This window comes from Echiichthys vipera (genome assembly GCF_963691815.1).
Source record: "Echiichthys vipera genome assembly, chromosome: 16".
In the NCBI taxonomy this organism is placed as follows: Eukaryota; Metazoa; Chordata; class Actinopteri; order Perciformes; family Trachinidae; genus Echiichthys; species Echiichthys vipera.
Window position 1 is genome coordinate 6,064,426 of NC_139841.1, and position 14,956 is coordinate 6,079,381.

Consider the following 14,956-nt stretch of genomic DNA (forward strand, 5'->3'; position numbering starts at 1 on the left):
TAGTCTGGAGCTTCTCTTTCACGCATGCAGCACATAACAGGAGATTATTACAGTTATTATACTCCCCAGCCTAAATGTATGAAATAATGTCAGTTTTACCTACCTACCTATCACCCAGTAGGATGGAAGGTTACAGTATTCATACTGGTGGTGTCAGGCACTAATGCTAGCTTCAGTATCATTCTAATAAGGTGTTAGCACAAGGGCAGCTATACACTGTAGGGGGTCATCCCTATGTTCCCTGGATTCTATGTTCCCCAGTCGCATAAGCATATGCCTCCGCTGATTTAATTTAGCATTTTGTTTGGGTTAGGGGCTATGGTTAGAGTCAGGGTTAGGGGGTAGTGGTAGGGTGTACATAGGCCTATTTGCCATGGAACATACAAAGCAGGGAACATCGGACATCTTTTTTAGAAAAGCTGGGAACATAGAACCTGGGGAACATAGGTACCCTCCCCACTGTAGCTTGCTAACAAGCGGACACCAAATTATTAAATCAGTCAGATGGATCAGTGATGAAATGATGAGTTTCCAGATTCAAATTGACTGAAATGAACCAGGTCTTTTGGTGTCATCTCAGCAAGCTGAACTCCCAAATACACCACGCTCGACTTCAGCAGGCTGTTTGGGTCTTAGCTGCTGTAGAGGGCCAGTCAAAATCACTGACTTGGTCTGCTACAAAAAGAATCAAATGTATTGTTTGACTGAAGAAGTTTTGATACTACTTCGTAATGGGTTATTTCTGTCAAGACCTTTAAGTTATCAAGAACATACCCAGTCCTTACTTTGTGGAGACACATTGAATGTGTGGAAAACCAGTCCCAGTCATGTAGCATCTTTTTCAGTATCCAGGTTGAAGTCTTGCCAGGGACAAAAGCCTGGTATGTATTTGTGTTTGGGGCGTGACTGCCAGCCAGGCTGCTGCTGCTACTGCAGCTTTTATTAACTGGAAGACGCATGAGAGGCATGACACAATACAGGACTTTAGACTTCAGACACAAACACTCACACTGCAGGACAGGTGTAGAAGCATGACATTAGGGGTAGGTGTGGTGGGGAGGGAATCCGTGAGAAATTCTCCTTCAGATGAGCAGTGGTGTGTGTTGTGGTCGGACTGGCTTCCGGCAGTAATGTGATGGGGAACCACGAGAAGTCGACCGCTCTCAGGTCAGTTTTTTATAAAAGTAGATATTCTGTTGAATTCTACTGTTCTTATATGCATGTTATGTTCTGTTTCTGTTCTGTTGTACCGACGCAGACTAGGAGGTTTGAACAATGGACCTCGATTTGCATGTTGTGCATGTGTATTGGACTGCAGCAGGTCAAACTCTGCATACCTGAGCTGTATTCACCTTTGGACTTATGTCCAAAGTGTCCTGCTGAGTTTTTCAAATCCAAGCAGACAAATATGCGCTAATTTTGAGCAGGATTAGCAGGTTTTTACACACAATTCGTGTCTCAAATGGTCATACAAACAGAAGTCAAGGTAGCTGGGACAGGAAATGAATAAGATAAAGTTGCTACTTTGTTGGAGAGTTCCTAAATGTTCCTCAACATAGAAAGTCTGCAGATTTTACCACAAGAGGTTTTGTTATGAATATCAGTTTGGTTTGTTTAAACTTTGTTTCTGAGAAATCTTGTTTTCTCTGTGAGTAAGGTGCATGGCATCAAAAACTGCAAAACCCATGAGCCTCAGTTGCCATTGCTATGGAGAAGAAATAGTCAGAGGGGGGAGTGAGGGCAGGAGCAAATTCAGGACACTTTGTTGTCTAGCCTGATATCTGACAGAATTGTCAACTAGTTGCTACATCGCCTCCAGTCTACCTCCAGAATTCCATGGTCGTGGTAACCCAAGATCTGTGAAAGTCTTTTGAGATGGTTAAGGTTAGGCATTAACCTTGAATAGTTAAGGGTAGACATTAACCTTGAATAGTCAAGGTTAGATGGTTAAGGTTAGGCTTTGAACTCCAACAGTTAAGGTTAGATGGTTAAGGTTAGGCTTTGAACTTGAATTGTTAAGGTTAGTATTGGCGGTTGGGAAGTGAGTCTTTTTTGCAAATCGGGTTTAAAGTCAACGAGTGTTTATCAGCGAGAATCTAATCCAGTTTCAGAGCAACTGAATTCAATTTCCTAATATTATATTCATATTCAAGTTTATGGGAATTCCGTTCCGAATGAATAAATTCAGTTTCTAATCATGCTATTCAGATTCAGTTGTTTTAATGCAATCATTCAAGTTGAGCAATTCAACTTCAAATACAAATGATTCCAATTCAGTTTCTATGACACATATTTCTGCCCATGTGATCTCCTTTAAAGTATGGGTGGGAATCACACAGTAACTCATGATACGATACGGCCATGATGTGTTGCCCACACGTTGTTAACGGTAGTATCACGTTACAGCCATACTCAATACATTGCAAGACAATAATCTACAATTCATAAAGATATCTGTGTAACTGAAGAAGAAAAAATAACTCAAAAAGGCAAAAAGCATGAATTTATTTATTAATTTATTCAAAGAGTGAGTTAAAACAGTGGTGCTTGATCATGTGACCCGCTCATGAAAGCACTTGTTGCCTTTTTTGCCCAGTAAAACAATAAGTGTCTGTGACGACATTCGTGGGCTAAATGTAAATAAGCCGCCATGTTAGTGACACTGCTGACGCTGTGGGTGTGTGTGTGGATTTAAGAGGGTAACATATAGAGGACGGTCTGGAAGTAGAGAGGTGGATTTGTTTCAAAAAAGTTTACAAAAGAGCAAAAACAAATACATCTTACCGCCACAGTGGCCGCTAGAAACAACATATCTCAAATCTTATGGAGTACAACGTTTTTTTTTAAGATTAATTTTTGGCAGTTTTTCAAACCTTTATTATAAAGGACAGTCAGGAAATAGCGCAGAGAGGGGGCGACATGCAGCAAAGGGCCGCAGATCAGAGATTTGAACCCGCGACTGCACTAACCACTGTTCCACCGGCCGCCCCATGCAGTACAGCTTTAACACACGCTGACTGCAACTTGTCCATGTCCATTTGTGCGTTCATTCCAATGTAAAATAGCCTAAAATCTGCTCTACAGGCATAACCAGCTTGTTTTATGTAAACCTGTCTGTCATGTACAAGATGAACCAGGAAGTCTATGCATGTCCATTGTGTTACCTGTGTCCTTTACTTTGATGAGAAAGAAAATATCGATATTTGGCGCCAGTGTATCGATAACGTATCGTAAGAGGAAGCAATTCCTGTGAGCCAATTGTTCTGTCCCACATTTTTTTCTCACTTCGTCTCCACATTCCTCCGTCAGATGTCCTGCAGATGCAGAGTATCAGCCTCTCAGGACAGTTAAGATTTAACTGTTAATTGAACTGATGGTTATCGCCTCATTAGACCAAAGTCTGTTTGTGTCAGAGAGAGTACTCTGTTCAGCAGGTGTGACTTTGGCCGTTGATTGAACGCACTGTGTGTGTGACAATGATATTTTCTGAGGCAGGTGCTAGCCGGTTGTATGGCTGCATGTTTGCGCCTCCTCCATCCTCTATGTGAGTTAGACAAAAGGTGTGTGATGTCGACACCAAACACACCTGTCAGACACTGGCTCGCTCACCACACCCCTCTCTCTCCTCCACACCTGCTGCGCTCCCTCTGATTGGTGCCTTCTGGAGAGCCCTGATTGGCTGAGAGCAGAGTAAGAGACAGAGACGCAGGCACTCAAGATAGAGAGAACCATGCCATTAGTGTCCTCACAACAAGCTGAAAACAAGCCAGCGTGTTTGCTCAGGAGCTGCAAGTCAAAGCTGTAAGTCTGTGGAAGTGTGTGTGTGTGTGTGTGTGTGTGTGTGTGTGTGTGTGTGTGTGTGTGTGTGTGTGTGTGTGTGTGTGTGTGTGTGTGTGTGTGTGTGTGTGTGTGTGTGTGTTTCACTGGTGTTTTAGTTAATTTGTTATAATGTGTGTTTCCAGTGTAGCATGTGTAGGGAGTGTGTCAAGGTTTTTTTTTGTGCCTTCTTTTAATTGATACCCGACACTGGCTCTCCTCGTGGGTCAGGTAAGATTACCTGTGCTCCACTCACCTGTGCTCTGGGTGTGTTTTTGTTGAGTGTGTGTGGACCAACTTTAATGCCTGTATCACTCCTCGCCTTGCACCTTGCAGCTGTTTTGTCCTCTAATCCCCGGTAAGCAGCAGTCTGCACTTCTCCGGTGTTACGTTACACATGAAGCATTTTTGTTTTCCCAGAGGTATAAGAAGAAAACTACAGACAAGAGGCACGGACTACTCAAAGAACAAGACTCATCTTTAGTGCTTTTCATAATGAGCATATACGGAACATAGTCTTAGAACGATAACAGTGGCTAAAAATGAAAGTTTGTTCTGAAAGTGGTGCAAGAGGAAAGGCCACAGGGTCATTAAAATCATTCATTAGTCATTTTTAAAGGGATTATCTTCCGGGGAGCAGTGTGATCAGTTAATTTCATGACTACAGTATATGTCTTTAACATATCTCACTCTAGAGATCCATTATTTGGGTCCTGCCCCATAAGTCTTCAGTGTTGTGCAGCGACTGCCCGTGTATTATTGTCTCCTGCCCTGGCCAAACAAACAGGGCAGGAGACAATAATTCAGGAGACAACATTCAAATAGGCCGGACTTTCAGCTTTTTTAAGTAAGGATGGGCATTCTAAGTAATTTCCATATCTTAGTACTTGCAATAAATGATTATATAATACTCTCGTACTTTCAAAAAAAAAAAACTAACATAAGTATAGGGTCCGAAATTGTTTTTTGATGACGTTGAAGTAGCGCGGGATCATGAGAGCTGTTGTCTTCGTCGTCAAAAAAACACCATTGCATGTGAAAATGCTGATGTTACTCAGGCAGAAATAATATTCACAGACAAGTTAATGTATTAAAGTTCTATTTATGTTATGTTCACTCACGTTTATTCACGTCATGTCGTTTAATTCTAACGAAATAGCAGCAAGTAATCTTAGCTAGCATAAGGTTAGCGTGGTTACTTGCCATTAGATGAGTCGACTAACCGTACAGCTAACATACTGTAGCTAACGTAATGTGACAAATTCAACATTGGTTACAGAAGGCTGCTCATTGTTTTGGTGGCTGTGTGAGCCACTTGTCATAGTAGCACATCGTGGTGAGATATTGACAGTAACAAAGCAAAAAAGAAGACACCTTGTATGAAAACCAGAGATGGGAATTGTGGCTTCAACAAGTCATCTCCATGCCATGTATTTGTTTTGCTCAGTCACTGAACCAGTTGACAGCAATCCACACAGCTCTACAGCCAGGGAGATGAGCCAATTAGTAAATGCACCATCAGTAAATAAACCATACGTAGCAGGTATAAAGTTTAGCACGTTGACCATCTTAGTATGTTAGCATTGAAGTCTAGTTGAAAGTCTAGAACAGGGGTGTCAAAGTGATCCAGTAAAGACCACACCTGATCCAACAAATCAACTGTGTGAAAACAATTCAGGTGATTGCATGACTTAAGTCAGGTGTGTTCTTGCTTGGTTGGAATGAAAACCTGCAGCCGAAGCCGCCCTTTACTGGATCAGTTTGACACCCCTGGTCTAGAAGATTAAATAATTGAATCCCCATTAAAGTTAGCCGGAGCGCTAAACCAGAACTAGCTGCTCTAGGTCCCCATGACGCGAAAGTAACCTTGTGACGATGCTGGGTATTGTTAGACACAGACTTTTTTGGCCATCTCATCCATATTAATGATAGCAACCAGAGTGTAGAAGTGTGTATTTTTAGGCTGGTAGTGTTTGTCCTGTCAGTGTCCTCAGTCTGCAGTCAGTCACTTAGTATTTAGTCGAGCAGGTTTGGCGGCTGTCTTCTCTTGTTCTCCACTGGTCTTTGTATTTGCATGTGCTTTGTTTTGTTTTGTGTGTGTCTCAGACAGAATGCAAAGCTGACCATCCTTATTCAGTCCTTGTGTTATGGCAAAGATTTGTCTAAAACCACGGACATTAATCATTAATCCTTTTTCCGACGAGTAGTCTACAGCATGATCCTTTAATTAAGTTAAGTTTATTAAGTATGTTGTTGAATTTGTGAGTTCATGGACACAAAATGCCGGTACAATCACAAGAAAGATTATATGCATATTATATTTACTACATAGCCAAAAGTATGTGGACAACTGATCATTTCACTCATCTGTAGAACAGATTGTTCCAAAACCATGGGCAATAATCTGTTGTTATAACAGCCTCGAATCTTATGGTTTCAGCCTTGTAATGGCAATACTAAGGTAAACAGTCATTCACATTACAAAATAATCAACGAGCAGCGTAAGCTTGCATGTACAGTATGGGATTGGTCAGTGCAGCACCTTGTTGAGTAATGGTACATTGTGTTGCTGCAAAAGATGGGCCAGGTTCGACTTTTTGTGCCAGACAACCCTGCAGTGTTTTGCCAGACGTGTGTTGGTACTATGTTGCTGGGTTCTTTCAAATGTATGAAAAGGCTCGAAGTTGGTGTTCCACCTCATCATAAAGGGGTTGAATGGGGTCAGGGCTCTGTGCAGGACAGTCACGTTCTTCATCACCTTTTCTGTATGAGCTGGCACGCTGCAGCATTAGGATTCACTTAATTCAAACGAAGGGGAAATGTGTTATTTGCTGTCAGGGTACCCAGATCTGGAAATAAGTATCTTTGGAGCTCAGATTCGCCGAATCATCATCATTCATACCTTTAAACCACTTCTTAAAACTCATTTTAATCCACAAGTCTCTTAATACGTTTTATATTTGTATCCCTAATATCTTGCTATGTTTTACGTCCTGCTTTGCATCTGAGATTTTTTATTGGTATGTTGCTGTATTGTTTATAAGGGATAATGTCTGATAAGGTGTACATTATCAAGACGTAATGGACGATAGAGAAGCCATTAATTCCTTATTGTGGACACCTAAAAGGACGTTATCCTGCTTATACCATGATCACTTGCCAAAGAAAAAACAAAGACCATTCATATATATTTTTGTGTGTTTTTCAAACAATAACTCAGTTTCCCTGGTAACGCCTGAGTGTTTGACTAATACTCATTCCATAAAGTTCTTATTTAATGGAAACATTTTTCACTGCTCCAGTAAATAGTAGGATTAACCTCCGATGCGACCCGAAACAGGCGTTTTTCTAGTCTGCTCAGCTAATAGAACCCCAACTATGGTACAAGCAAGAAAGCTAATGCTAATGTTATGCTAGCAAGATTCAAAGTCAATAATATTTAACAGTTGATAAACAGTCAATACAATTTGACAGTCCGTTTGACAACAAGACAACATACCGCCAGTGATAATCCGGTATCCACCCAGGTATGCGTCTGTATTATACTGTCTATTGTGCGTAATATACTGGTTTGAGAGATCCTCCCCAGCTTACTTTATTGTTAATATTATGAAGTGAGACAGTGAATGAGACTCCACAGAGCCGAACAGAGACGAGAGCAGGAGATGAGTCATGATGTCAGAATGCCGTGAGGAGTGTGTGTCTGAGTGTTTGGAGGTCACGCAGCATACCGGCGCAGTTATCAGCAGCGCGTCACAGTGCGTGATTAGATGATGGATGTTGGTTACAATAACTGTGATCTCCGTGATAACAGAAATATCTGTTCCAGCTGTTGTTGAGGTGATGTGACCTTTGACCTCCTTAGATTTGGCTGTGATGTTGAGGACTGGAGCTCACTCTGCTGTTCCCATCAGTTGCGTTTTTAAGATTAATCTCCAGCTTAAAGGAGTTTATATCACTGTCGGTTTTATATCTTTTTTTCACTTTCTTAATGAAGAAATACAAATGTTGAAGTTGGAGATCTAGCTGGAGACAAATGGAGGCACAAAAGTCTTGTAGCAAGTTTTAATCACAGTTGTGTAGTTGTTTGTAGGTGTTCCCCCGTCTCTCTCTCTCTCTCTCTCTCTCTCTCTCTCTCTCTCTCTTTGCCTTCTTCCATTCAACTCCATTGTCTCTCTGTTTTTGTGCCCTTTTGTTTTTGGTTGACGTAACTGAGCTTAATGAATGTTTGAGTTTCTCTGCTGAAAAAAAGAAGAGGAAGAAGCCATTAAGCGGGCAAACCGCCACAAAAGTGTTTCCCAGGCAACCGCTCTGTGTGTGTATTGACAACATTGTGGGGACACACAAATGTTCACACGGTAACTTTGTGGGGACTCTTCTGTCAGCGCTATCAATGCTGATAGTCTGTGGCCTCCAGGGATTAACTGTGGGTGGACATGTAAGGGATCCCAAAATACCTCTTTTGAAGTCAAACTCTGGTGTGAACTAAACCAGTGGTTCCTGGAGGTACCCCCACAGTCCTGTCCGATCAACTCACGTACCCCTTCATCTAGTCCCAATGTACTGTATGTTCCAAATGTGTAACACCAAGTTGATATTGTTATTGTTTCATGCAATTCAACTGTCAGTATTAAGGTTGATTTGGAGTTGTACTGCTTCTGGTACTGAAGCTCTATTTAAAGCATTAATCCGTTACTTTTAGCAAACTATTCAACTGTTTACCCGTTAGGCTACTTTTAGCTATTTCACCCGTTTACTTTAGCTAACTATTTCAACTGTTTACCCGTTAGGCTACTTTTAGCTATTTCACCCGTTTACTTTAGTAACTATTTCAGCTCTTTACCAACTAGTTTAACTAACTATTTTAACAGTTTGTCCATAACCTTTAGATACTTATTTTAATTAAAATAATATATTTATATATATCTATAAGTTTATACTGTATATACAGTATAATATTTGAGCTGTTTGGTCATTACTTACTTTAAGCTACCAGTTGAGTTTCTGTTCTAGCTTGCGACTAGCTTGTTACTTTTGCATCACTGCAAAACACAGTTAATGTTCAGAGGTCAGTGTTTCTTAGCAGTGTGGGCAGGTCAACAATCTTGGTAGGGAATCACTGGACTAAATAACCGGGCAAAGACAACTTCAACACAAAAGGTGTTCACCATAATTTATCTATTATTAAACATATCCCTGCTGTCTGATGAAAACCTTGTATCTCCATATTTTGTCTTTATCTTTCTTCATAAATCCCTGCTATTGGTCACTTTTTGTGTCCGTGTGTGGGTTTTATACAGTTTTAACCAATGAAAAGTATTTAAAAGAGCTTGTGACTAAATCTCGTAACACCACTGGATCTTCAAACTGTCAGCAGAACTTCACCTTCCTGAAAAATGACAGTTTTGGACATACAAGGTTTCTGCCCGACAGCATCGATATGAAGTTGTGTAGCAGTCTTGACTAATAACTATAAGCTTGTTGTGGCACCAGAGAACACACACATACTAATATACTTGATTTGTTTTCGTGAGGAAATGAATATCCAAGAGAATTATGTTACTTACTTGTTATTTCAGTTTTAAAATCTACTTTATTGCTTACATGGTAAGTATTCCTTAATTAAACTGTATTCAATCAAATTAATACATTAACAATCTGGGGCCAGGTAGTATTGTAGTATAGAAAGACCGTTCCTATTGCAGGAAGACAGGGAGTATCAACGGCCCAGCTCATCCAATTGGTTATTTTATTTAGTTATTATTTCATTATTGAATAGTCATCAAGGTTCATTCTTGATCTTTGTTACAGCATCTTAATGTACATATCTAACTTAGTAGTTGTATCCAGAGCTTTCATTGACATCTCATGGCCTTCCTTAGCAGATGGAGATGCTCATGGAGATGGTTTATTAAGAAGAAGAAGAAGAAGAAGAAGAATTACTTTATTTATCCCGCACGGGGAAATTGAATTTTTTTTTACTTGACATAAGATTGGAATTTCGGTCATGTGATATTAGGTGGTCAACTTAGTTTAGGTGTTACTCTAACCACCACCTACAACATAACACATCAGTGATGAGGAGCAGAACATTTTATCAGTGAGGTGGAGGATACAGAGATACAGGGAGGTGCAGCAAGTGTGAGGGGTACCCAGGACCATACAGTACAAGAAGTGGATGAGGAGAATCACTTATGGGACTGACTGTCACAACATCTGACCAGTCGCCATCTAAAAGGAGTCAGCACCTACCACTAATCATTCAACACCTGAAGATCTCTGCTGGTACACCCTAACGACAGGACTCCCCATGAGACGTTAACTGGAGTTGATAATGACATCATCACAACGCCACACTCCATCAGTGAAACAACAAGAACCCCGGCCAGGAGACTATGAACACCAGACATACATCAACTGTGCGTGAACACTAGACATATACCAGTCACAGCATTAACCAGGAAGGGGTTAGAGGTCATTAACCAGGAGGCAGGTCACCAGAGATCTTTGAAGAGAGACATACCACCGAAACTCTGATAACAACTGAAACATATCCAGGGGCCTGTTTCACAAAGCAGGTTTAGTGAAAACTCTGAGTCTGTTAACCCTGAAATGAGGGAAACTCTGAGTTTTCCGTTTCACAAAGGGAGGTAACTCAAACCAGAGACAGAGGGGTAACTCTAGCCTGTTTCACAAAGAGAGGTAACTTAACCTCTCGGTCAGTTACCATGGTAACATGCTCTCTGAAACTAACCTGGTCGGGACCAGGTTTTTCTCAGAAAACCTCGAGTTTCTCTCTGTCTCCGCCCTCTTTCAGCCACACACGGCATTTGATTTCCTCATTCATTCAGTCAGCGGGCGAGTTTTGGCGTAATATAGTTCCGTCTGTTTTTTCAGAAAATCATTGCAAAAATCAGATATTATGAGTTATATTAGGTGGCGACTATTTCACTACCATGGCGTGTCCTTTTGATAACGATCCCGTGGATGAAGGTGACGCATTGCCGCAAAGAGAATTAAATATTGGTCGGGAGATGATTATCAGACCGCGCATAGACGTCCTTAATATACTGCAGCCATAATTACAAAATGAATGAAATGGATCTTTTGAGAAAGTTGAAAGTATTTGACTTAGCGTTTCCTAAATATAATCCCAGCTTTTCTTGCAATTCATAGGTTCAAAAGTGTGTGCTTTTAATTGGGTTACCGGTATATAAACTACTCCTATAGGTGGAAACAACAGCCATCTGATCCAGAATATCACCTATAATGCAAGGGGGCTGAATACGGCACAACACCGTTTCATGTCACAGTCCATCTCATCCCTCCTTACATTTCCAACATTAACAACCCGTCATGCTCTCATATCACAGCAGATATTGTGTGTTGCGCTGCGTTTTCTTGCAAATGGGAGTTTTTTATATAACATTTATATGTTGAATAAAAAACAGCCACTTACCATGTAAAACATGCTCAAAATGAGGCGTCACCATGAGATTGTGCCGATGTTTTACCTGTTTGAATAATGTTTTTATGTTTCATCTTAAGCTGCTGCCAAGTGCGCTTCTACCCCGCGGGAATGCACTTAAATGAAATAAATTAATAGACTACCACTCAAGCAGTTTCCCCTGTGATATTACTGTGATTGCAACAGGACTACATTTAAACTTATGCACTGACCTGAGCAGCAATGTCCTCCCGCACCGTCTCCCTCTCTTTTGCCGCTGCAGCGGTGTAAACCTGCTCAAACTCACCGTATGAGCGCATTAATATTTCCATTTCCAGTTGTAGCGTAGCCCTTCGCTTCCCCGTTGCCATGGTGACTCGTCGAATCAGGGCTCCATTGATGCTGTCTTTTTTTACTTGTGGTGCACGCGCTTAACTCCAGGTCAAACTACTCTGAGTTGATCAACCTAACGCAAATCTGCTGTTCTGGAACCGAAAACTCAGAGTTTCCTATCTCAGAGTAGATCAACTCAGAGTTCCGGGTTAGACTCAGAGTTTTTTGAACCTGCTTTGTGAAACGGACCCCAGGACATGTTGTGTTGTCATCATTCACCGTTCATACAGTATACCTACAAAAAGCAATGCACTGTAATACATGTGTAATCAACGTTGTTATTATTGTTATGTAGAAATGATGTCTGGCGCAAAGAGGTGGTGGACAGGTCCCAAAACACAGGGCTTTCACCCGAGGGACCGGTGTTCGTGTCCCGGAAGTACTTAGCTAGACCACAACCTAACCAAATCATGTTGGTGCTTAAACATAACGTCACGGTCACCTCCCAGGTGGCGTTACACAGCGTTAGCTATAACGTCAGATTTGTAAGATATGATACCAATTGTTGTGCAAAACGTCTCATAAGATATCATACAAACCTTTTGATGACAATTCATTGAGTGATACATATTACCTTTGTGATATAAAATGACATTTATTGTGATGAAATATTTCATCCGTATATGCCACCTGTTACGTAAAGCATCATTGGGTCCCTGTGGAGTCCTGTAGTCTCCGTGAATAGTTTTTTTTATTTAAAGCGGTGGTTCCCGGTTCTATGCAGAGAGCAACTGGAGTCTGGACTCTCTGACCTGTTTGACTGAATACATGTTGTAGAAAAACACAGTTGTCTTGTTCCACAATCATTTGTCTAACGCGATAAATCGACAACCTAATTTTATTCACAACGTGTTCAGTTAATTCTAAATACACATTAGTACCATTGTCCTCATGTCTCATAACTGTCTGTAAGCCATTCATTCATCCTTTTGTGGAACAGTTAATACTCCAACAGGAGGTTAAATAAGAGGAGCTTGTGCAACATGGCTAATGAGCTACGATCCTCCAGCTCTTCATTCCCTCAGAGGTCAGCACTGTTAAGTCGGCTTGCTATTGGTAAATGTTGCTGATTACTTCACCTCTGATTGCTGCAGTTCAGGGGGAACCAATTTGCCGCGGGACTTTTCTGTTTTAAAGGCTGACCGTGCCTCCACATTGCTGAACTGCAGCGTATGTATATGATTGTCTGTCGTTCAGTATATGTGATTTGTGTGAATCTGTAATTTCACTGCAATATCCTGTCAAATGGGAATTTCCCAGATGACCATCATTTTAGACACATTTACTGTATATATTTCAGTACAGAGTGTCGGCCCTGACCAATTTGGCGAGATTTAAGTTGCCCCCCCCCCCTTGCATCGCAATTTCAATACAAATGTTCATATTGTTGTGTGTTCAGTTATATGTTTCAATTCTATATTAGTATTAGGCCAAAAGGTGGTGCAGTTAGCTAATGCAAAAGTGGATGCAGCTCGTCGTTCTGATATTAAAAAGCAGTAACTATCCGCCACATTACACACACGCCTATTTCTTACAGAAAAACTGCATAGCTTTGAGATTTTTTTAATTTTCAAAAATGACCCATAAAATATAAAACAAATTTGAGAGTGAGAAAGAATGACTTAAGTGTCACTGTTAATGTCATTTTAATGAAGAAGTCAGGCAATATTTGGCCTTTTTTCATCATTCTATGAACAAAAGGGATCTCATTTCATGTAGTCAGACACAAAATTTGAACTATTCAGATATTAGTTTGTTGGGTAGATATTCAGTTTACCATTTTGGGATACGGATATTACATTTTTTAATCTTCAAAACTGTATAATTCTTGAGAAGTAATGCCTTTAATTAGACTAAAAGATGAGTTTTCAGTTCATTGTGGGAGCTGCAGGAGCAACTGATCTCTGTGTGTGTGCTTGTGCGTGTGCGTGTGTGTGTGTGTGTGTGTGTGCATGTGCGTGTGTGTGTAATGAGATGGAAAGTGGAATGAGTCCCTTCTGTTCACTTGATTTCAGGGTGTTGTGGCTGCCACAAATTCTTCTGACCAGCTCAACAGGTTTCACTTTAATGACAGGCCTTTATCTCTGCGGTGTGTGTGTGTGTGTGTGTGTGTGTGTGTGTGTGTGTGTGTGTGTGTGTGTGTGTGTGTGTGTGTGTGTGTGTGTGTGTGTGTGTGTGTGTGTGTGTGTGTGTGTGTGTGTGTGTGTGTGTGTGTGTGTGTGTGTGTGTGTGTGTGTGTGTGTGTGTGCGTGTGTGTGTGCGTGTGTGTGGCCTGTTCTGAACACTTATCAGTGGAATGTCCTCAGTTAATAATATAAGTCTGGGTGTGTTTCTGTGTGTGTGTTCGTGTGTTTTTGTTGTTTATAGTCCTCCTTTAAAAGGATTGTAGGTTGACTCTCTGCTGGGTGGAGTGAGGAAACCACTCTAACTTTAATTGAATAAAAAAAGAATAATAATCAATTTGGATATGCTGTATATTGCGGTAAGGAGCCTGAACTAGAGTAGTAGAGTCTGTTGTCAGAATAAAAGTTGCATCATGATTAGAAAACTTTGTGGCTGCAGACAAAAACAAATCACTGCATCACAAATTGAATTCATATCCAAAATGTTAACACGTCTTCAAACTGAATTGATTAAAATATCTGAATTTATGCAATGATTTCTAAAAAGATGAACTCCTAACTTCACTGCGCCACGAGCCACAATCTCTCTGATCGGATAATTCCTTCTGGTCTCTTGCCAACAAACAAGCTAGCTAGCTGCCAAACAATAAGTCATTTTTACATTTTTTTGTCCCCCAACCATCAAACAATTAACAAGATACAGCATGTAAAATAGTTTTGAAGTTGTTTGAATTTGTAGAATCTTTATTAAAAGCTAGATTTAAAATAAAAAATACACCCACGGGGCGTTTTAAGGGGTACAGAATGAAAGTATTGCTTTTCCATAAAACAATATATTTAGTCGGGTTTGACAATGACTTTCTGTCCCGTTCTGTTTCCATTGTAGCAGCCAATAGCATTGGGCGTTGCGGTTGCCAGGGTTGTCTGTTGTTGCTCCAGAAACAAGAACCATGTTGACTTGAGACTTAGCTAATGGATTCCACAGCACTCACAGAAAGACTTCCAGTTGAAGACTGGCTAACGTTAAATACTGTTGTCAGATTAATTGATTAGTCAAAATGAGTGGTTCCCCTGTTTGATTCATCACTGACATGGAGCAGGCTGATCACTGACACACTCCGCAACCAACCTGGCAACCCCGAGTTCTGGAATTATTTTTTGTTGTTGCGACCACGAT

At 40.8% G+C, this 14,956-nt stretch overlaps 1 protein-coding gene across 3 annotated transcripts in view; it reads left to right on the forward strand.

The window, feature by feature from the left end:
* The window catches only part of shroom3 (shroom family member 3), an 82,160-nt gene that overhangs the window by 15,110 nt on the left and 52,094 nt on the right, over positions 1 to 14,956 (forward strand). The window contains exon 1 of one of the 3 annotated variants that reach the window (XM_083929751.1): positions 1,044 to 1,167. The exons of the other annotated variants lie outside the window; for them this stretch is intronic. Coding sequence (XP_083785877.1) covers positions 1,136 to 1,167 — 32 coding nt within the window. The 5' untranslated portion in view covers positions 1,044 to 1,135. Of the gene's footprint in view, positions 1 to 1,043; positions 1,168 to 14,956 lie in introns of those variants that run through there. 3 annotated transcript variants of the gene reach the window in all.